The following is a 23,436-nucleotide window of genomic DNA, read 5'->3' as shown; positions in this document are numbered from 1 at the left end:
AATGATCAGACATCAATATACTAAAAGTTATAAAAGATTTGTAACCTTTAAACAATCTCCTGCATAATAGCATGTTGGAAATGAGAGACCGTGCTAAGCATTACAGTAGGAAGTGCATTTGCACCATTTGAACTAAAGTATCATGACTGCCCTTATATCATACAGTGATGCCAGTCAACTCCAAATTTATTCATTAAAATCTCCTGGTTAATGAGTTAGTTAATACTGTATTGGAAATTAATTAGAAGTTACCACAGAGAGTCTTGTGAACTGTTATAGAATTCTCTGCTTAAAACTTTTCTGTCTTCCTGTTGCCCGCAGTATGAGGGTCTGAACTCTTTCAGCACGTGTGAGCTGGCCGCTGCTTTCTTCAGGCGCCTCCGCTTCCCTGCCCTTCTCTCTGGGCTCCTACCTCTAATCCTGGGCTCCCACCATCTGGACCGCCACACACACTGTGCAGTCGGCCTGAGAGACACACTTTCCCTCTCTCTACCTGACTAATTCCTGATTGCTCTTTATTCTGCTGCAAAGCCTAAATGAAGTTCCACTTCCAGAAATTCCTCAATTTATCATTGCATTATTAGCCCCTAGCATAGTACCAGGCACATTAGGAATTCAAAAAGTACTTGTTAAGTGAATGAGTACTCAGCATTCAACCTAAATGCAAAAGGGTTATAATGACAGGTTTTTTTAAAATACATATATAATTATATAACCTGTAAATTTTCAAATCCCATTTAAATAGAAAGAAGTAGTAGTTTATTCTTTAGCATTTATATTATGTGCCACTTTGTACAGGTATCACATCTAAAATGCGTCGTCTGCCTCCTTATAATTGCTATAAGGGATTGGTAATTGCCTGTGTGATTATTCATTTTGATTTGGGTTTTTCAAAAGAAAAGAAAATCAAATATAGTGACTATTATAACATCACAGAGAAGAGGATTCTCATAGAAAGGCTTTTCCTCCTAAATTTCTGTCTAGTAAAAATAAGCTTATCAGAGTATTATAAAAGGTCGTCAGAAGATTTAGATTGTTGGTATAAAATATGATAATACATGTGTCTATAGAGAAATATATCTCAAAAGAGTCTTAACAGCATACTGAATGGTCACTATGACGTTATGTAATTGGTTTATTCTCTTGAATTTTTCTTTTTGTAAACTTGTTGACGTTCTGAAGAATATTTTTTTCAGATGCATCTGCTTAGCACAGAGAATGGGAACTAAAGGCAGTATAAAACAATGCTAAGAAAGTAAATGGTGTGTGATCTTTTTTTTTATTTGCTTCACAAGTAATTTACTCTAAAAAAGTTAACATCTGCTGTTTTGAAGCTAATCTTGGTGTATTGAATGCTCTTAACCATTTCTCAATCCCACAGCCTTTTATCTTGCTTCTCCTGCTGTGTTCCCACCGCCCGAGATCCCATTAGCAAACCTTGAGACCACCTCAGACTTACCCAAGTACTGCTTTGGTTTCAGCTGCTCTTCTGCAAGAGGAAGTGAGTGTTGGGGGTTTTCTCTGTGGTACAGTTGTGATAAAGCTGTGGTGGTCTTATCTCTCTCTTAGGTAGTGGCTCTTTATGACTACACAGCGAATCGATCAGATGAAATAATCATCCGTCGCGGAGACATTCTCCAAGTGTTTTTCAAAAATAATGAAGACTGGTCGTGTGGCAGCATAGGAAAGGGACAGGAAGGTTATTTTCCAACTATTTGTGTGTCTGGTAAAAGTAAGTGTTATGCTCCCTTCCTGATTTATAATATGGTAAAATTGATAGTACAAGATTTTATCATGTTCTACCCTTTAATTTACTGTCTTTGTAACTTTTGCATCTGTTTACCAGTGGGTACTGCTTTTCATTTTCATGATGCAAAAATATAAAAGGTGGGGCACCAGTACACTAAGAAAGTTATTACATTCTGCAATGTTTGTTTCATGGACTTGTCATCCCAGGGGACCTGCCCAGCTACCTACAACCTTCACCCCTTTCCCCGGCCACCTGCACACACACTTATGTCAGCCCTTCTCTTGCCACAGTGACCCCTCTGTCGACGGGACTTGAAGGACCTCTAGTTCCCCAGCTCCCATTCTTCTCCTCTGCCCAACGGCTTCCTATTGCCTACCTACAGTAGGTTGTTTTGTTCTCAAAGAAATGAAGCCCTCATTGTGAAAGGAGAAAGAAAGGAGCTGCAGAACGAAGTTTAAATACAGTTTCTGAAAGTGGTTGGTTTCCTGCTGGCTGTAGATTTTACCCTGAGAGGCGAGGAGAGAACACAGAATGGACAATGGAGACGATGTAGGAAGTGGAGAGACAGAGTAATGCTTCTTCAGAGGCGTGCTTCCTCTCAGCACTGCACTTGAGAGTGTGGGGGGAAACACCATTCTCAAGGGTCAGGAAAACTGATTTCTAATCCTAGCTCCTCCACAACTATTACTGATATGCCTCAGTTTCCTCCTGTACAATGAGCATGTTGAGCTCTGTCATTTCTAAGTGTTCTTGCAGACATGCTAAAATCATACAGTTCTGATTTAAAATCTAATATAAACAGCCATGAGAACACTGTTTGACATACTTATTGTTAAGCCTTTTATTTCTGGAAAGAAGTAATTATTATAAATAATAGTTGCTTTTTAGGCTAGTCTGTGAAACCCCACTTAACCCAAGTAATGGCTGGACAAAAGAACTATTCCTTCCTAGCCTAAGTTCTGAATTTTGAGTGCAAAGGAAATGGCAGAGAAAGAATTCCTTCCATGATACTGGGGTGTTGGCCGAGGCCCAGATGAAATCTCTTCTCTCTGGTACCCTCTCCACCACCTTGTCTGCACCTGGTGCTTCCCAGGGCTCCCCTGCCCAGTCTCTCGAGGGCCCCTAGCCTCGCTGCAACTCCGTCCTCAGCTTATCTGCCACTTTCAAACTCCTCCCCTCAGAAGTTCCAAGTGTCTCAAAAGTTACCCACTTCTGTCTCACACAACAAAATTCTGAAGTTCCTCTGTGCCACTGTTTTCATTCTTTTTCTCTAGTAGCAAATGACTGATAGTTCTTAAATTCTATCAGGCATCTATTTTTGTGTTTAAAAGAAGATGCCTAATGGAGAAAACATAAGGCAATGTAGAAGGAAGAAAATTTAGGATAGGTTAATACCCAGTCACCTCCCAAAAGATATTCGCTTCTAACTTCCAGATTGTCTCAAATATCTGAGTTTCTTCCCTCTGCTCCCCAATGATGGCTTTCCCGCAGGGTCAACAGCTGGAATTCCACTCCTGTTTTTAAATCCAGAGTTGCCTGCACAATCACAGTCACTTTGGAGTAGGTTTGTCATTTTAAGTCGATATTATCGATACAATTCTTTGTTAATCCAGATGCAAATGAAAACATTATACATTTTTTTTAACCTGACAATATAAAAAGATTGTGTATTACCAGGCAGGCAAATGAAAACTTTAGTTAGTTTCCAAATCTTGAGAGGCTATAGATATTTGATCTGCAGTGGGTTAAAAGTCAGAAATGGGTGGTCTCCAGTAGTGACTACCCTTCAACGACCTCACTTCCTTATTGTACCCAGAATAACTGATGTTCTCTTCTGGCTTCAGTTCTTGCTTCTTGGAAAAGCCTTATAAAGGCCAGAAGAAAAAGAAAAAATCCTCAGATAACTTGAGTATATGATGATCAAATTGTCACTTCATTGGGGAATCTTTTTCTTTTTTTCTCTTTTATCCTACCTTTTATCTGAATTTAACAAAATCTTGCCTGCTTAGTTGGGTTTTTTTTTCCAAATATGGTTTTTTTTCTTTTTTTTTTTAATTATAATTTTATTTTTTTAATGGGGCGACATCAATAAATCAGGTTACATATATTCAAAGATCAACAAGTCCAGGTTATCTTGTCTTTCAATTATGTTGCATACCCATCACCCAAAGTCAGATTGTCCTCTGTCACCTTCTATCTAGTTTTCTTTGTGCCCCTCCCCCTCCCCCTTTCCCTCTCCCTTTCCCCCCTCCCCCCGTAACCACCACACTCTTATCAATGTCTCTTAGTTTCACTTTTATGTCCCACCTACGTATGGAATAATTAGTTTTAACATTAGAGAAAAAGTAACTGTCAGCACCGTATTTCACTCGAAAAATAGTAGGAAATATTATCCTTTATTTTTATCCAGAGCCACATCTGATCTAAGGAAGATAAGAGCAGATCTAAGGAAGTATATTTCTACCTGAGTAGAGTGTGTACCAACTGTTCGGCTGAAAGCCATGTCCTCTACAGAACAACACAATAGAAGACACTGGTGCCCTGTTACTATAAACAATTTATTCCTTTTGTATCTTAAGCCACTGAGAGGAAAAACGTGATCAGCTTCCCTTAATCACATCTAACATTCTTATAATAAGAGCTAAGAAAAGTCAATAATAAAATCAACCCATTCACAAAGTCATGTTATTCATCTTATAATCTTAGAGTGTTGAACAGGTGTATTTTGACAATCTCTCTCAATTTAGAGTTGCCCAAGTCATTTAACCAAAATTTATATTCTTTCTAGCCTTTAAAATTTTGACTTCTGAGATTCAGCACTGTGTAGACTAAATAAATTATGTAGATTATAATTTTACAATATAAAAATTTTAGATTCAACACCGTGAATAGATTCAGATTGTGCAGCATCCTTTCCCTGTGGTTATTTTTCTCACACCATCTTCCAGAATTACCCTTTCGTCACACTGCTGCCTGGCAGAATCCCACCCGTTCTTCACAATCTTACACACTATTTCTTACATTAAGCATTTGCCATTCTCACATCAGAGCGTGTCTTTGTTATTCTTTTTCTTTTAAATAATGTCTCATTTTATTTTATATCACAGTTTCTTATGACCATCTGTCTCTGACTAGATTTTCAGCTCCGTGAGAGACAGACAGTTTGGGTCATCTCCCTGTCTGTCCCAGTAGTGCCAAGCAAATAACCGTGCCTAGAGCAGGTCCTCGATAAATGTCTATTGAAATGTAATGAAACAATTATCTATCTGCATGTCCTTCTACGTTTCTGAAGTCCTGCTGATCAAAACTTTACAATCATAAGTAATTTTTTTTAGATAACTAATGTGTGAACATACAAATGGCATTAATAGTACGTACTAGGTAGCTTATTTTTACACCAAAACACTGAATATCAGTTTCTTTAGTGTCGTATCTTCATCGCTGTTTGTGCCCCTGAAGAAGTACTCCTCAATTTGATGGCTTGAATTCCTTTTCCAGTTGCAGCCCTTTACCAATCACGGCCTCCACCGATCAAGCAACGATCTTCTCTTTCAACCTCTGAGAAAAAAACCAAACAGGGGAAACCGTCTTCTGAAAAGGTAAATGTTTTCAGAGTATGCATAGTACATGTAGTTTGATTTTCACTCTCTGGATAAAATACTGCTTTATTTTTCATGCTTATATACTTCATTGTTTACATTATTATTTCTTGTAATATTGGCACCAACCTTATGAAATATGTAAGGCAGATATTATTATAGCCATTTTCCAGATAAGGAAACTGAGGAGGCTCAGAAATTAAAGTGGACCCCAAGTCACAGCCCAAGTAAGGGACAAGGACCCAAAGTAGAACTTGAGACTTTAAGTGGGAAGCTATTTCTACCCTATACTTAAGTTTCTGTACCAGTGATACTAACACTGTCCTGAGCCCCACCTGAGGGGTACACGTGTATGCTGAGGTCATTGGAACCCGTAGAATAAAGAAGTTTTATTTTCCTGGGGCAGTTCTCTTACTTGCTAGCAAGTTAAAATATTTTCAGGTTAAAATGGATATGGATATATTAACAGCTAGAGAAATACCATGTTCTAGCCTAGACCATCAGATCCCTTACTCAGTATTCTTCCGATGTTAGTAGTGCTTTTGTACAAAGTTTAATAAGCAGAGTGCCAACATATATATCACTTATTGAACTTACTTTATTCTGTGACATTAGCTTTTGCCTTAGACCAAATAACTTCACTTCTTGACAACATGAACCGGTATAGAATTTTTCAACAGTTGAACCTGTCCTATATCATTAGTCATTCAGCCTGTATTTATTGAGTGCTTACTTTCATGCCAAACATTCCATTAGTCCTCACTGAAATGAGATTCAGTAGGCAAAGCACTTGTCCTTGAACTTAGCAAGCTGGTGGGTGAGACACCTGCAAGCAGACGATTCCAGTAGACTGTGGTAGGAACGCTAATGAAGATACGTGCACGATGTATTAGGAACACACAGAAAGAAACCCTCTAAATTCATCCTGAGGAATCCAGGAAGATTTCCCACAGGTCATGCTTAATTAAGCTGAGGCTTATAGGATGACAAAGTCTGGGCTAGGGAATGATCTTAGAAAAAACATTCTAGCAGGGGCAGCAACTTGAGTAAGTTGTGGTACAGTGTAGTTATGTTTGTGGAGTGTTGGGCCTAATGGAGAGAAGGATAGGAGAAATGAAGGAGTCAGGCCATGCACTGTCTCTGTACTCTGCTAAGATGCTTAGATTGTATTCTTCAGACAAAGGAGATCCCCTGGAGGACGTAATCAACGAAGTGACGAGTACAGATTTTCATGTTAAAAAGGTCATTCTAGTTGCAGCATAGTAATGGGATTAGAAGTAGCCAAGACTTGGGAAAAGGAAGTAAGTTAGGAATCCATCAAAATAAAATATAAAAGCCTAAACCAGTGGGGGCAGAGTGGAGGGGTATAATTGACAGGATGTAAGGATTGGGTATGATTAGTGATGTTGGAATCTAGGAATTGTGCTTAGGGCTCTGGCTTATTATGTAAGTGAATGAATAGGGTACCACAGAAATAATAAAAGAATAAGGAATATTAGGGGAGATGGAGACAAGAAATTGTATGTAGATGTAATGAGTTCAGTTTTAGATATCTTGATTTGTTAATAGTGTTTATTGTGCTTCCAGGTTCAAATACTCACTTTTACTAAGGAACCAGAAATGCAGGATTGGAATTTGAGAGAAAGTAGAGCTTCAAAAAAAAAAAAACACAAGGAAGAATTAACATATTCATTGTATTATATCAGTAGAGTTGAAGCTTATATGAAGGAGATAGCTCAGAACAAACACTGTAGAGTTTCAAGAGAAATGTCCAAGGACAGAATCCCAGTTGAACACTAGTATTTAAGAGCTAATCAAAGGAAAGGAAAACTAAGAAAGAATAATAAAAGGGGAAGGAAAGATCCAGAAAGAAAGAAAGAAGTACCTTGGGAGCCGGGGAGGAGAGAAGTTTAGGTAGAATATAGTCAGCAGTGTCAGAAATGGCCACTCAGGTAGGTTGTCTAACCATTTGGTAACTAAGAGGCCCCTGGCACCTTTGCACTGGTGTCAAGGATTAATAATAATATGACAGGGTTGAAGAGTAGAATGTGGCCTCAGTGAGTGAGCTCATGGGAGTCATTCCCAGAGTTTCATTTGAAGGGGGGGGGGGAATCAAGCAGTGGCTAGACAGAGACCCTGTTCCAGGAATGACTTTACATACTACAGTGACACATAAGATTATATTCTAAGAAGAGAAAGCCAGTGGGACAGGCTCAGGTTGAAGACAGATAAAGAAAGCACATATGGATCTTGGAGACAACAAGAGGTTTTTATTGCAAAGACAGGTTGATAGATTAGTATTGTCTTAGAGCAGTGGGTCCCAACTGAGGGTGATTTTGCCTTCAAGGAGGCATTTGGCAGTGTCTAGAGATATGTTAGCAAATATCTTCAGGGAGGGGGATACTACTAGCCTCCTGTGGGTAGACGTCACAGATTTTGCTAAATGTCCTGGAATTCACAGGACAGCCCTCCTCAACAAAGGATAACCTGGCCGAAAATGGCAGCACTGCTCAGCTTAGAGCAGTACTACTCTGAGACAGATAAATATTATTGAGGATACAGTATAATATAGGTTAATAACATGAACGTCTAGAAATTAAGATTATGTTCTCAAAAACAGAAAAAAGGTCCACCTCAAATGTCAGGGAGGAAGGCATAAGATAGGAAGAATAGTGACCATTAGAATACCTGTGAGGAGAGTAGGAGCAGGAGCTCATGTGGGCTTATAAAGAGATTTCTGAGTAGTTCTGGGAGCTGCTATTTGAATACAGTAGGGTGCATAATTCTATGTAGCTGGACTTTTTTCTTCAGTCGTACTCAGTCTCTGAGACATAGCAGTAGAGAAGACAGATTTGGTTTGGTATATAATTGGAGTTGTGGGTGTGATAGAGGCCAAGAGGAGAAGAGACTTGAAAGCATTGGTAAGAGAATCAATGGAGTGACACTTTGTGGAAGATCAGCCAGATTGGAAAAAATGTGGAATCAGGAGAAGACTGGCCAACTTAGAAAGCAGAGTTCTCTGCAGGGTTGCCATAAGTCACCATGCCCAGATAGAGGCATAGTGTCATGCAGTAAAGGAGTTAACAAACTTACACTATGACGGTAAATCAAGAAATTTGCTTAATTAATTAGTATTTCAGATGGTAAGTAGCTCAAGGTTATGATAAATTCAGAGTTGTTTGTACGTAAGAGCTGAAGTCAAATTGAAGGACTTTTGACTGACTTTTTAGAATTGAACTGGCCGAGGAACTAGGGCCCAAGTGTCGGTCGGATAGGCTGTAAAAATTCCGTAATGATTGCAAGAGTCGGGGTGATGCGGACAGTGAACCAAGAGTCCTTAATTCCTGTGGTAGAGCAGATGTCTCAACCTTGGCTCTGCATTGAGATCTTGTAGGAAATTAAAAATAATAATACCAATGCTTGTCCCACACCCACAAGCTGATTTAATTGGTCTGCAATGGAACCTCAGTGTGAATAGAATTCAGAAGCTTCCCAGGTGATTTAATGTGCAGCCAACATTGAGAACCATTGTATTAGAGTGACCACAATGCCCAAAGGTAACTGTGGCAACGATAAATAGAGGATGTTGTAGCTGGTGTGAAGGCTCCCAAGGAGGAATACTTTGAATGTATCATCGCCTAAAATTAGCAACAGAGAGCTAAGAGGCCAGTCCTAACTCCAGGTCCCTGTGGTTCATGGTGGGACTATGTTTGAATGAATGGCCTACAGTGCAAGGAACTGAAAGAAAAATAGTTTTAACAGTAAAACGCCAGTTTCACATACAGCAGGGATATATGGTGATGGTTGCCTGTGACAGCATGGGAACTACAGTTGAAAGGACTGGCAAGGAATTTGACTCTGGGCAAATGCTACATATGTAATATTATCCACTGTTTAGAATTCATGAGATTTAAGAACGTAGGAAGATGATAAGGTAAATTTTCAAAATATTTATAACATTGGCACAGGGACTCAATGGGACAGCTAATGGTATTTGTAGTTTATGTCGGGAACTGTGTGAGATGCTCTGATGGGCAGTCTTCACTTGTAGTGGCTTACTGGTATCCCTGGTGCTGTATCATGCTGATCTTTGAAATTGGGGTTACCTAACCCCCCAGCTCTGTGTGCCTCTGTCCAGTAGTCTTGAACTAATTCTGACGCAGCCCGAGGAGACGTAAGGAACTCTTTCTTACTGGCAGCTGTGAAGGTGGCATCACCCCTTCCTCTTCCTGATGCCTCTGTGTTACCATGGATAGATTTTCCAGTTCTTACTGCCTATGCTACTCCTCAACTTAGAAATCTTTTCATCACTTAATTTATAGTCTTAATTTAGACTGTAGTTGATTTTTTTATTTTGTGTGCCTCTTCTTCTCACAGACTGATCTTCGTGCTTAAAATGCACCTTTTTGTTCGAATCACAGCAGACCAGTTCTTCTTGGCCCTTGAGGTGTGTTTCAGGCTAATCCACTGTTGCCCCAATCCTAATTCTAATGGATCTCAAGGCACTTGCAGACATGCAGAGTAAAACATTTAAGAACATAAAATAAGTAAAGCAAGGGAGGTGCAGAGAATAAGAACCCATTTGGGCAAGGGAGTAGAAAGGTTCTGGAGGAAGGGAAACTTGAATTGGGCTTTAAAGTTTAAGATGCATAGATTCCTTTTGTTGAAGAACATGATTTGATATGCTTGTTTGAATCCATGTGTTAGGATAGACTCCTACATATGTTTTTCTTCTTGGCCATGTACCATGTGTATAGTTTGACAGTGTTTTGCTTTCCGGTGGGAGAAAGTGTATAAAACCTGGTCTACACTTATGTGAGAAGAAGTCCCTGAGAGACAGTGTTGTCCCAGGTGACCAAAGTGCCTCAGGTACACTCAGTCCTGATGCAAACAGCCAACCCCAGAGAACTGTGTGGCACACCAGCCGGGCTTTCTTAGCACCTGGCGCAGTTGCGTGTTCACAGTTTAATTCCCTTATCAGAATATATATGGTTTGATTTTATCAAGATCCTGCCTTATAAACCTACCACAAATTCTATCAGGTGTTTAATTTCATGTGCAACTTTTATTTTTATTATCATATGCAAGATATGTTTAAAAAAACATGGAAAGTCTCTGAAAAGTGACTAGAAGTGGGGGAGGGTTCTAAATTCATATAATTATAGAATTGGTGACATGAAAAGGACTTGAGAGATTATCCTGGGGATTCTAGTCCGCTCCCTTCGTTTTACAAATGAGGACACCAGGACCCAGAGAGGTTGCTAGATGACACTCCTGGTTAGGAGCTCGGCCCCCTGCCAGGCCAGCGCTGGTCTCTCCTCCACTGCGTCCCTGTGTCCCTGCGCAGACAGCTGTTACCTGCACAGCTAGCCACGTTTTGTGCCACACTGATTTTTACATCCCTGCTTTATGTTTGTTTCTTTGAACCCTTCCTCATGCGGAAGTCTCTAGAGTTGTATTCTTTATACCTTTTAAGGAAAAAAGGAAAGAAACCTCCTGAATTTTTTTTTTAAGTTATTTCTATTCAAACTACTGAATAAGAAGTAAAATTATACCTTTTAATAGCTTGGCAGCTGCTGGATCTTGTTAAGTCCTTCCAAGTGGAACATACCTGTTCAATTGCTAAATGTGCCAGGTCCCTTCCAACATTTCATCTGGTTCATTGAAATGCTAGGGGGTGTTGGGAGTGTGGCTCTCCCTGCAGAGGAGGAGGGCGCAGGCGCTAGTTAGTGATTGTCCGCATTAGGCCAGGGCACCGATTGCCAGTGGGGGCGGGGTGGGGGCGCCCTGGTGTGCCACAGTGGTTTCTAAAACATAGCCAGCAACACTGACTTCTTTTTCCTTAGATCTCAAATAAAGAAAATGACAACAGCCAACTACAATAGCTGTCCGGTATAAACGAACCAAAATTATACTTTTTTTATCAGGTTGGAAAGATTTATATTTTGGTGTACTGCAGAATTTTATTCATTTGTTTATGTGTGCCATGAGATGAAAAGAGTTGAAAATCACTGGGCTAGAGTCCCCAAAGAAATCTGTAATTACCTGTATCCTATGGGCGTGAGAGTAGGAGAATGTTTTCCTCAAGTTCATTCGGGAACATTTTTGTCACCATGTGCTGTAAATTTGCCTCTAATAGGAGGAAGAATATTGGTGTTATCCTGGAGGGAAGAAACTCAGACGCTTTAAAAAAACAGAAAGAAAAGAAAGCAAGGCTGACAACTTTCGTTTTTTGAGGGCGGTTTTGGTGGGTACTTTCATTTTCGGCATTTTATTTTTGCTACCTTACATCATTTGCTATACCTACATCATTGATTTATTTGGGGAGTAAAGTTGTTGAAACTTTTTTTTTTAATTTTTCAATCATTTTCGATTTCTCTATGAAAGTAATTATGCTCATAGTTTAACCCTTTGAGTTACATGAACATTCATGTACATCCTCGTGCCTCCTGACCATCCAAAGTACAATTGATTTATTTTAAAAATGTGTAAGGCAACATTTAAAAAAGGAAAATGTACGTTCTTGTCTCCATAAATTGGTTATCAAACAAACATGATTTTAAGTTAATAAAACAGGAACTGGAAGTAATTTCATTTTGGGGGGAAAAAAAACTCACTTCCAGGGGTCAGCGAGCATGAAAAACACTCACTACTCAAAGGGTTAAAAAAGTCAACCAATAAAGAATACTGTAAATGAAAAATAAAATTCTGTCCTGCTAATAGTCATGTGCAGTCTAACTTGCATTTCCTGTTAAAAAAATGTTCTCTGGAAAAAAAAAAATGTTCTCTGCATATGTAAATATACATTTGTTCATTCACGTCTCTGTTCATGAAACGAAGGTCATTAATATATATTATGATGGTTTTCTTTAATGTATATCTTAAACATATTTCCTTATTAGCTGTTCTGTTTAACAGTTTCAGGTTACTAAAATGCTTAATTTTTTTAATTCCTAAAATGCCTTTTTTTTGCCCTGGCTGGTTGGCTCAGCGGTAGAGCGTCAGCCTAGCGTGCGGAGGACCCGGGTTCGATTCCCGGCCAGGGCACACAGGAGAAGCGCCCATTTGCTTCTCCACCCCTCCGCCGCGCCTTCCTCTCTGTCTCTCTCTTCCCCTCCCGCAGCCAAGGCTCCATTGGAGCAAAGATGGCCCGGGCGCTGGGGATGGCTCTGTGGCCTCTGCCCCAGACGCTAGAGTGGCTCTGGTCGCAACATGGTGACGCCCAGGATGGGCAGAGCATCGCCCCCTGGTGGGCAGAGCGTCGCCCCTGGTGGGCGTGCCGGGTGGATCCTGGTCGGGCGCATGCGGGAGTCTGTCTGACTGTCTCTCCCCGTTTCCAGCTTCAGAAAAATGAAAAAAAAAAAAAAAAAAAAAAGAAAATGCCTTTTTTTAATTTCTGAAAATGCTTGGTTTTCTTTTATTTTTAAAAAGCGAAACCCAAAGTAGAAAATTGCCCTCTGTCTTTTATAAATGTGTAAGCATTGACAAAATCTAGTATTTTTTAATGTTAGACATATAGTGAAAAGCATGTCAGAAATGTGAGACTATATCTGTGAATGTAAACTAATTACTGTGATGTTTTTACTGATATCTTTCTTCAAAAACTCATTAAACAATAGTAGTTGTTAGTGTTGCTATTCTAAGCTAGTTATTAAAATATTCATTTTAGTTCATCTCTTCACTAACTCTTGACGAGTGTTTTAGTAATTTCGGTTTTTACTTAGCACGTTGTCAGTGAGAGCAGGCTGGGTCAAGTCAAAAGAGATCTGGCTCCTGTACGAAAGTGCATATTCCACTTACATTCGGGGCCGGCTGTTTTCCTGTCCAGTACAAAACAGAAAGCATCGTATCACTCCATGGTGGTTTCTCTCCAGCCAAACACACACGCGGACAAAATTTCCCATTGGTAATTCTGACAACGTCTCAGAAAAGCAGTAGGCAAAAAATAAGTTGCCTCCAGTGTGCATATATCTGTCTTAGTCTGCAAAATAACTAACTTTTATTTAACCTCTTCGTCCCATTTTAAAGCCTAGATCAGTTGTGCCATATTTCACTATTCTCAAAAATCACTTTATAGAGGAAAAAATGTTTTTTCCATTTACCAGTCCTTCTACCAGAAGTTCATCTAAATTATTTTTAACCATAGGAATAATATAATTTGATTGTTGTTTTAAGTCCAATAACAAATTTATATCAGACAATGGTTATTTTTGGTTTGGCAAAGAATATTTTCCCAATACCTAAGAGTTAGTAAGAGTACATTAAATCATTGAAAATACAATCATAATTGTATTGCCTCTTTCCTATTGCTAAGGAATAATATCAATTTGTGTCTTTGTATACGTTAGTACTTTTATCAAAGAAAATACGGTTATCTAACTTATTTGTGCCCCATGAAGAGTCTCTGTGCAGGCAGCACTGATAAATATTTCTCTCCCTATAATTTGTTTCAGTAAAAGAAATATCTTGAGGAAAAAAACATTGGTTTCAAAAAATGTCATTTGTATTTGAAAATATCTGTGTCCCACAAAGAAAGTGAGTGGGACCCCAAGGATGTGACAGCAAAGCCAATGTGAGTCACCTCACACCCACAGATTCCACTGCAACAATAACCTCCCTAGACAGAGGACCTTTAAAAGCATTCCGAGTCTCTCTTACCCTGAAAGGAACCCATTAGGTCTTGACTCTCTGAAAGGTCAGGGGACCAGTTCTGATTCACATTCCCCTTTTTATAACGTAGCCTCGGCCATAGCGTTTCACATGTGTGCCCTGGCCCCTGCTTTGCCCCTTCCCCCAGTGGCTGTCCTCCTGTAGGCAATTCCTCTCCAAGTTTCTAGGACCTATTACTCTCAACAAACTGAGACACCCTCCCCCAACAGATGGATTGTCTTTTCAGGTTATCTAATCTCTAGGTAGAGACCAGATAATTGCCAGTGGTTCTGAAATAAACAGGCTGTGAAGGCTCCACCCCAAAACTGGGTTTGGTGGAGGGATGTGCCTTTTCCTTGATGTCTTCTTAACTCCAGTTACTTAAAGTGTATACAAAGTAGCATAAAGGTGGACTTGATTCCTAGTTCAGCTGATTTGAGTCTCTGACTCTAGCCTGTGTCTCGTTTTCTTATACAGATCTTCCATGAAAATTCAAGTTTAGAGAATAATATAAATTCTCAATAAAGATTTTATAATTGTCCCAGTAAACCATTGATGAGTATTTGTAGGATATTTCTTCTGAGAAGTCAAGTGCAGAGTTTAATCTTTGAATAATAAATACACAAAGTGTATAAAATAAGTAATGTGCTTTGTCAAACCAATGTCCCACTTGGCCCAATTCTACTCTCTTGACCGTTGTTTGAAAGTTGTTGTTTGATAAAATAATACAGTGTTTGATCTTCGTTATTACATATTTCAGAGGTTAACTTAAATATGAGTAACATCCCTCCCATAATCTATTACACATCTAAAATGTGAAAGATGTTATTGGGAGAACTTCCAACCATCCATTACTAGGTGTAAATTGTCCTCTAGAGAGTGCCAGAATGTCTGCTTTTCAGTCACCCTGTCTTCTGACTTGACAATCAGCATGACCTTTTTCAGAAGTTCTCTTGCCACCCTGCCTCTGCTGTCCTCTTGTTCTGTCAAGTGCTCCAGTGTTTCCCAACCTTGGCACAGTGGGCATTTGGGCTAGATAATTTTTTGCTTGGGGGGAGTGCGTCGTGCATTGTGGGATGTTTAGCAGCTTCCCTGGCCTCTCTCCAGTAGAGGCCAGGAGCACGAACCTCCTCCTGTTAGAATAATCACAAGTATCCTCCATTGCCTGATTTTCTCTTGAAGTCAAAATCAATCTCTCTCTCTGTCTCTCTCTCTCTCATGCAAACTCACCATTGAGAACTGTTCTATTTTAATAGAAAAATACATAAAATATTGTGTGTGGATGTGTATTTTTCCTGAAATTACAATTTTTCTTAATTTAAGATCTTGTTGTTAAAATTTTGCTTTCATTTTTTTCATTACCAGCAAATATATATGTGGTAGTTGGAGTTATAGACTATAAAAAGAACACTTTCACTTAAAGATGTATCCAGCCAGCTCTGTGAGGCTCAACACGATGAGTTGATATAAAAATGTCTCTTAATTAAATGAAGATAGCTCTTGACTACCAGCTATTTCATTTGCTTCATAAATTAACTGTATGCTAGTCTTTATATAAACCATTGAAAATGAACTGTATGCCATACTCTTGTTATTACTTAGCAGTCACAATAATGTTGTCATAATGGCCTCTAAATTTAATGTGGTTGTCCTTTAGTTGACATAAAAAGGGAAGAATGCTTTTATTTAAATGTCTCTTTTATCTACATAAGCCATGCATGCAATAAAAGATCTCTTTCAACATATTGGAACAGATTTGCTTTTGTCACTCTTTTACTGAACTTTTTTGTACTTAATGAGTGTTTTCTTTCGTTTTTTACCCCTATTTCTGCTTCCCCATTAATGTGGGTGTGTTTAAGCTACAACCACTTATGCACTGACATAGCTTACACAGAGGAGATAGAATGTTTGGTAGACCTCCAAAGGTTGATACCTCCATTGTGGAAAAAAATGCTCTCTGCCATATCATGCCAGCTTGCAGTCATGACTAGAAAGTAGTGTCATTCCCAAAGTAATCGTAGAGAAACATTTCCACAAGATCATGAAGGCTGCATATTGCCCTATCCTTAAACTCATTGGCAGGAATCAGGTTTTTATTACAACTTTTGAAATTACCACAAAATACCATATATAATTATTTAGTCTGTTATAGCTACTAAGCTTTCACATTATAAATATCATAAAACAAAATAATTTGTGCTTAGCTATACATAGTAGATATATTCCTATTGAAGAAGACTACTGAAGAGCAACATGACTAAACAATTTTGTTTAAACTAATATGAATACATACACACACATATATATATACACATACTGAGATGGTGAGGAAAAAAGAATTGTTTAGATTGGGCTGCATACAGTCTATTTAGAATTTCCACTTGGTCAGAGAGATCTCTTTTTCTCCCATAATCTTGTAGTATATTATTTGTCTCTTACTCCATTTAACACCTTCTACCTCAGTACCAAGTTATTTATACATACATTTGCCCTCACTGTCTGTGTCTGTTTACCATTGTTTTTTGGGAAGGAAATTGAAATCCTCAATGGGAAGGATTGGTAAGAATTGAAATTCAAATAGAGAGGATGGGATGAGGGAAGAGACAGTAGGGATACATACAACAATCCATGCTTATTGGCTCCTAAGTCAGCTTCAGAGAAAGCAGTCGATAATTGGACCTGAGTGCTGTTACCCCCACAAATTGCCAATTTGATACAGCTCAGACTAGTATTTCTCAAACTGATGCCTCAGAATCACTCTGCATTGTTCTGTAAAAATACCTATGCCCACACCACCTATGTTCATGACCACCTGATTTACAATAACCATGAAATGGAAACAAACTAAGTGTCCGTTGACAGATAATGGGTAGAGATGCGCTGTGTGTGTATGATAGAAGACTACTCAGCTATTAAAAAGGTGAAATCCTGCCATTTGCAGCAACACAATGGCCTTTGAGAGTATTAACACTAAATGAAATAAGTCAGAAGGAAAGGACAAATACTGTATAATTTTACTTTTATATGGAACATTAAAAAAACAAATGAACACAGGAGTCCCGGGTTCGATTCCCAGCCAGGGCACACAGGAGAAGCGCCCATCTGCTTCTCCACCCCTCCCCCTCTCCTTCCTCTCTCTCTCTTCCCCTCCCGCAGCTGAGGCTCCATTGGAGCAAAGATGGCCCGGGTGCTGAGGATGGCTCTGTGGCCTCTGCCTCAGGCGCTAGAATGGCTCTGGATGCAACAAAGCAATGCCCCAGAGGGGCAGAGCATCGCCCCCTGGTGGGCGTGCCGGGTAGGTCCCAGTTGGGCGCATGCAGGAGTCTGTCTGCCTCCCCATTTCCAGCTTTGGTAAAATGAAAAACAAAAAACAAATGAACAAAGGGACCAAAAAATTCATGGAGGCAGACAACAGATTGGTAGTTACCAAAGGGAAAGGGGAGTAGACGGAGGAGGGAAGACAAAAGACTTAAAGGGAATCAATTGTATGGTAATGGATGGGAACTTTTGGTGGTGAGCACGACACATATACAGATGTCAAATTATAATGTTGCCCAACTGAAACTTATATAATGTCATAAATTTTAAAAGTTACCATAATTTAAAACACCTAACAATGCCCAGATGCTAATCTTTGGCAGATATGCCATTCCATTTCTGAAAGTTTTCTTTGTAGACACAAGAGTTACGGAATTTTGTTTGAGAATGCTCTTCCAATATCATTAGAAGAATAACATCTCTACTTCAGGCCTCTTGATCTCTGAAAATAAACTTCCAGTTGACCTGACTATATAGCAGTCTATAAGCCATTACACATAGCCATGTGAAACTATGGAAATCAGTTTTATAAGAGGCATTCCTCTCCCAAAATTCCCACCGTAGTACTTTACACATAGGATATTCTCAATAAATGATTACAATTTGATTGAGACAGAGCTCCCAAAAACTTCATATATATACCAGAAATAATATTAAAGAAGGTAGCAACTAAGAACAATAAAATAGTAATTTGGTAAATGAACAGAAGCCATGCTGAAAAAAAATATATCAGTTCTCATCATGTATTCTATAAATTTACCATTAACACTGAATTAACAAATACTGAATCAGCATTTCTTGGGGGAAATACAGGATTCAGTTTCTGTGAGTCTCTGATCACAACATTTTTATCAGACATTCAGTACATAACCTTGTTTTACATGTATTCTGTTTAAAGACGCTCTGTTTATCACATGTATATTGTTGATTCATTAAAATTGAACGCATACTCAACTACACTGTAACTTGAGCCTGAACAAAGATTAACCAGCTCATACATTTTCTCTATAAGACACGTGAGCCTCTCACACTTAGTCACCCTACACAGCACTTCAAATCTGAGCTTAGGGACCATTTTTTAAAAAGCAGAATCACCAACAAAAATACAAAAAACATGGCACTGGTAGACCAGTGGTTTTCAACCACCAGTCCATGGACCAGCATGAAATTTCTGGGGGGCCAGCACTGGTCCACAGACTGGCAGTTGAAAACCACTGAAATAGACCACAAAAGGGACACTTGTTCACAATATGAGAGCTGAAACAAAACAGAGCGTTAGCAACATGACGAAGCATCACAAGTGTTTAACGTTGCGACCTCGGCTGAGAAAATGTGTGTGTTGGGCAGCTCAGTGTTTTCACCATTCTGTGCCTGTGTGCGTGTGCTTAAATGACTGAGAGCTCCATGAGTATTGATTTGGGGATTACAAATAAATTTTAGTAAGTAGGCAAATTTGCAAATAGGGAATCCACAAATAATAAGGATCTGCTATTTTTGAAACTTCATTAAAAATAAAAGCACATACTTGCTTCATAAAACCTGTAAGTCTTGCCTAACCAGGCGGTGGTGCAGTAGATAGTGTTGGACTGGGACACAGAGCACCCAGGTTCGAAACCTTGAGGTCACCAGCCTGAGCACAGGCTCATCTGGCTTGAGCAAGGCCCACCAGTTTGAGCCCAAGGTCGCTGGCTTGAGCAAGGGGTCACGTGGTCTGCTGTGGCCTGCCAGTCAGGGCACAGATGAGAAAGCAATTAGTGAAAAACTAAGATGCTTCAATGAAGGATTGATGCTTCTCATCTCTCTCCCTTTCTATCCATCTGTCCCTGTCTACCCTCTTTCTGTCTCTTTCTGTCTCTGTCTCTCTCTCTCTCTCTCTCTCACACACACACACACACACACACACACACACACACACACACACAACCTATAAGTCTATATAAGAAAGATTAAGGAGGAAAAGGTTAGGTAAAGGAAGTTAAGTCAAAAGGAAAAGCATAACCTACTGCTTTTCTCAGCATGGCTCCTGCATATGATTTTTTTTTTCTTCTATGTGTTTCTTCCTCTTTGGATAGAAATTAAAGTGCTAAAAGTTCCTTGAAGACAGGGACTGTCTTCCCAGCATCTAGTACAAAGCAGGTATGAATAAGTGTTTACTGAGTCTAGGGGCTGGTAAACAAGTAGGAACAGCTGTACTGCAGTGTTATTACTCTTCCAAGTTGGACCCGACCCCCGTCGGAGACCTCAGCAGTGATGGAGTGGCAGGCAGGGGTTCAGCAGTGCACAAAGGGGACAGTGGACTTCATAAAACTGTCAGTCTCCTTCATTCTCCAGTTCCCTTCCCTAATCTCCCATTTCTAGGGAACAGTTTGGTCCAAAAGAGAAAGTGGTTGACCCAGATAAGTCTTGAGTTTGCAGGAATTAAAAATGTAAAGGGCAACATTCTGATGTTTCCTGCCTTCTTTGTTATCTGTTATCTGTTTTCACTCTCCCCAAACCAGGTCACTTAGATCACTAGGAAATAAATGCATAGAAGCAATTAGTGGTTTGATGCCAGATGCATGCATAGCCTTTGGAACGTGTAATTTGGCATACCTGTCTTACCAGTGCCCAGGCCTAGGGGTATACCAGTTGTCCATTTTCCTCACTTATACCCTATACTCTGGAATTTTATCATTGCTAAAAAGAAATCACATAATGGTATTGGTTGGCTCTGTGTCACATCTGTGATTCCTCCCTTAGTGAGACCCATGGTCTTTTTCTTTTTTTTTTTTTTTTCATTTTTCTGAAGCTGGAAACAGGGAGAGACAGTCAGACAGACTCCCGCATGCGCCCGACCGGGATCCACCCGGCACGCCCACCAGGGGCGATGCTCTGCCCACCAGGGGGCGATGCTCTGCCCATCCTGGGCGTTGCCATGTTGCGACCAGAGCCACTCTAGCGCCTGGGGCAGAGGCCACAGAGCCATCCCCAGCACCCGGGCCATCTTTGCTCCAATGGAGCCTTGGCTGCGGGAGGGGAAGAGAGAGACAGAGAGGAAAGCGCGGCGGAGGGGTGGAGAAGCAAATGGGCGCTTCTCCTGTGTGCCCTGGCCGGGAATCGAACCCGGGTCCTCCACAAGGCCCATGGTCTTGATCATTCTTTCATTGTTCTTTCTGACTCCCTACCCCATTGCTTACAGTGCTGGGTCAAGCTCCTCAGTTCTTTCTCCACCTTGACTCTGTCTCCATGTTTTCTTGAAGAGCAGATATCCAAAATGAATTACCTCAACTTCTCATCCTACCATCTCTATTTCTGCAATTTCACCTTCCTCTTCCAGCTGCTTTCAGATCTCAGGAAAGAAGTGCCCTTCCTTTCTATGGCTGATCTCACCACGTGTGTGTTTGGTCATTTTCCCCTCCAACATCCTTCTAGCCCTCTCTCCATCAGTGATCCCTATCCTCACTCCTCACCCTTTGGCATCCTCATTATTTATTCACTTGACATGTTATATATTGAGTGCCTACTGTTTTTCCAAGCACTGTGGTGGAGTATTGTATGCATGGAATAATGGTGAATTAAACAGAAATAGGCCCTCTACTTACAGAACTTACAGTCTAATGAGTGAAAGCAACTATAGTTAGTAAGTCACAAAATCAAACATATCGGCAATAAAAGGGTAGTTAAGGAAACTAGACGGCCAAGTTTCTATAAGGTGGGCAGGAGGATACATTGGAGGCATTAGAAATAGAATGTGCAAAAGCCTTAAAGAGGCGAGTCATGCTCATCAGAGAAACAAACACCAGCTGATCACAATGGGAAGGGACAAGGAATGAAAAAAGGGTAGAGGAAGGGACCCAATTCAGCAGTTTACAGACTCTGTAAAGAAATACTCCAGTGTTCTGGGTCATTAGCACCATTGTCTCTACTTTTTCTCTAACTATTGAAACTCTGTACTTAACCTCTCCTGTTTCTCTCTCATTATCTGACTTTGCCTGCCACTGTGATACAAACCTTCACCAAGATACATGCTGTGTCTTTTGTTTCTTTATTTTTCTCTAAGATAATATTTTTCTGGATTTTCCCCTTCTACCCGTATAGTTTCAAATATTACTTTGGTATATTCTGCATCGGCAACCCTGGCTCCTGGTCTGCATTCCCCAAGTGTGTTTCTAACTGCCAACTAGAAATTTTCATGTAGATATCATTCTGGAAGGTCATTCAGTGATGCCAGTCAATTCCAAATTTATTCATTAAAATCTCCTGGTTCATGGGTTAGTAAATACTGTACTGGAAATTAATTAGAAGTTACCAACGAGACTGAAGCCCAATATATGGCATCTCCATAGAGACTTATCAACCGCAAACCTCTACCTAAACGTGCCACAGGGGCAGAACCTGGAGTACACAGTCACCAACCAGGAAGAGGGAGAGAAAAGAAAGAGCAAGAAGATAACTTCTTGAAATCAAGAATAATCCACAGACTTTATAACCTATCCCATTTTATTATATTTGTTCATTTGTTTTTCTTATCTTCTTATCTTGATTATTTTCTTCCTTTAACAATTTGGTCATTTAATTCTCGTGGGTCTTACTCTCTCCTCTCCTTGAACTACACTACCCATCAGTGTTACATCTCCCATTATCTTTCCTTTCCTCTTCCTTTCTCTTCATGATGTTGCACTCCAAATCCTTTAACTCTCTCTCTCTCTCTCTCTCCTTTTGTTTTTTTTTTCTTCTTTTTGTGTTTTTCTCTTTCTTTTTTTCTCCTTCTATATTAGTTTCTTCTTTTCTCCTTTACTTTTCCTCTCATTCAATCCTCAATCACAAACAAATTATTTTATTTGGGACTCAGATTTTTTCTTTGTGGCACTTTGGGGGTTTTTACCTTGCTTTTTTAACTCACTAGCAGTACTCCCAACCCTGGCTCTCCATTTTATCTAGTTTTTGCTCCACTAAATACAATAGTAATTTTTAATTTTTTTTCCATTTTTCCTGTTTCCCTCTTATTCCTCTCATTATATCTCATAGTTAACCATCACCTAAAAGCAAATCATTTTATTCTTGACCCAAATTTTTTTCATTTTTGCATTTTGCGGGTCCATACCCCCTTTTTTTGCCCCTTTATCACTTCTTCCCAACTCAGGCCCTGAATCCAGTATAGGTAGTTTTTGTTCTATTTAGCACAATATAATTCACAGTTCACCACAAGATTTTCTCAAGGAGGGAGAGGAGAGGAGTGAAAAAAAATAATAATAAATTTTTTTATTTTTTTAAACTTTTTATTCTTCATTAAATTCTCATTAGTACTACCAACAAAACCACCCTCAGATGCCATTAATAAAAAAGAAATCGGCCCTTGCCAGTTGGCTCAGTGGTAGAGCGTTGGCCTGGCCTGTGGAAGTCCCGGGTTCGATTCCCGGCCAGGAAGATGGCCCGGGCACTGGGTATGGCTCCTTGGCATCGGCCCCATGCGCTAGAGTGGCTCTGGTCATGACAGAGCGTCACCCCAGATGGGCAGGGCATCACCCCCTGGTGGGCGTGCCGGGTGGATCCCAGTCGGGCGCATGCGGGAGTCTGTCTGACTGCCTCCCTGTTTCCACCTTCAGAAAAATACAAAAAAAAAAAAATCAAATATTATGGATACAAAAGACAGGTAGCACAGATAGATGAGGAAAAAATCTATGGAGAAAAAATTTAATATATTGGAAACCTTAAATGACAAAGAATTTAACATAGAAATCCTAAAAATACTCAGAGATATACAAGAAAACACAGAAAGGCAATTTAGGGAGCTCAGAAAACAACGAACACAAAGAATATATTACCAAGGAAATTGAAACTATAAAAACAAATCAAACAGAGATGAAAAACTCAATTCACAAGATGAAAAATGAGGTAACAAGCTTAGCTAATAGAACAGGCCAGATAGAAGGTAGGATTAGTGAAATAGAAGACAAGCAACTTGAGGCACAACAGAGAGAATAAAGAAACTCAAAAGTTAAAAAGAATGAGAAAGCCCTACAGGAATTGTCTGACTCTATCAAAAAGAATAACATAATAATAATAAGTATATCAGAGGGAGAAGAGAGACAAAATAGAATGGAGAACATATTCAAAAAAATAATAGATGAGAACTTCCCA

General features: G+C 39.7%; 1 protein-coding gene across 2 annotated transcripts in view; it reads left to right on the top strand.

Moving 5' to 3' along the window:
- LOC136386917 (jouberin-like) overlaps window positions 1-11,943 on the top strand; it is a 116,244-nt gene extending 104,301 nt beyond the window's left edge. The window contains exons 17-19 of one of the 2 annotated variants that reach the window (XM_066358036.1): window positions 1,570-1,732; window positions 5,249-5,349; window positions 11,489-11,943. In XM_066358036.1, coding sequence (XP_066214133.1) covers window positions 1,570-1,732; window positions 5,249-5,349; window positions 11,489-11,680 — 456 coding nt within the window. In that variant the 3' untranslated portion in view covers window positions 11,681-11,943. The remainder of the gene's footprint in view (window positions 1-1,569; window positions 1,733-5,248; window positions 5,350-11,488) is intronic. The other variant, XM_066358035.1, reaches the window with a different exon arrangement.
- The last annotated feature ends 11,493 nt before the right edge of the window (window positions 11,944-23,436 follow it).

This window comes from Saccopteryx leptura, unplaced genomic scaffold (genome assembly GCF_036850995.1).
Source record: "Saccopteryx leptura isolate mSacLep1 unplaced genomic scaffold, mSacLep1_pri_phased_curated manual_scaffold_21, whole genome shotgun sequence".
In the NCBI taxonomy this organism is placed as follows: Eukaryota; Metazoa; Chordata; class Mammalia; order Chiroptera; family Emballonuridae; genus Saccopteryx; species Saccopteryx leptura.
This window is presented reverse-complemented; position numbering and strand designations above follow the sequence as displayed.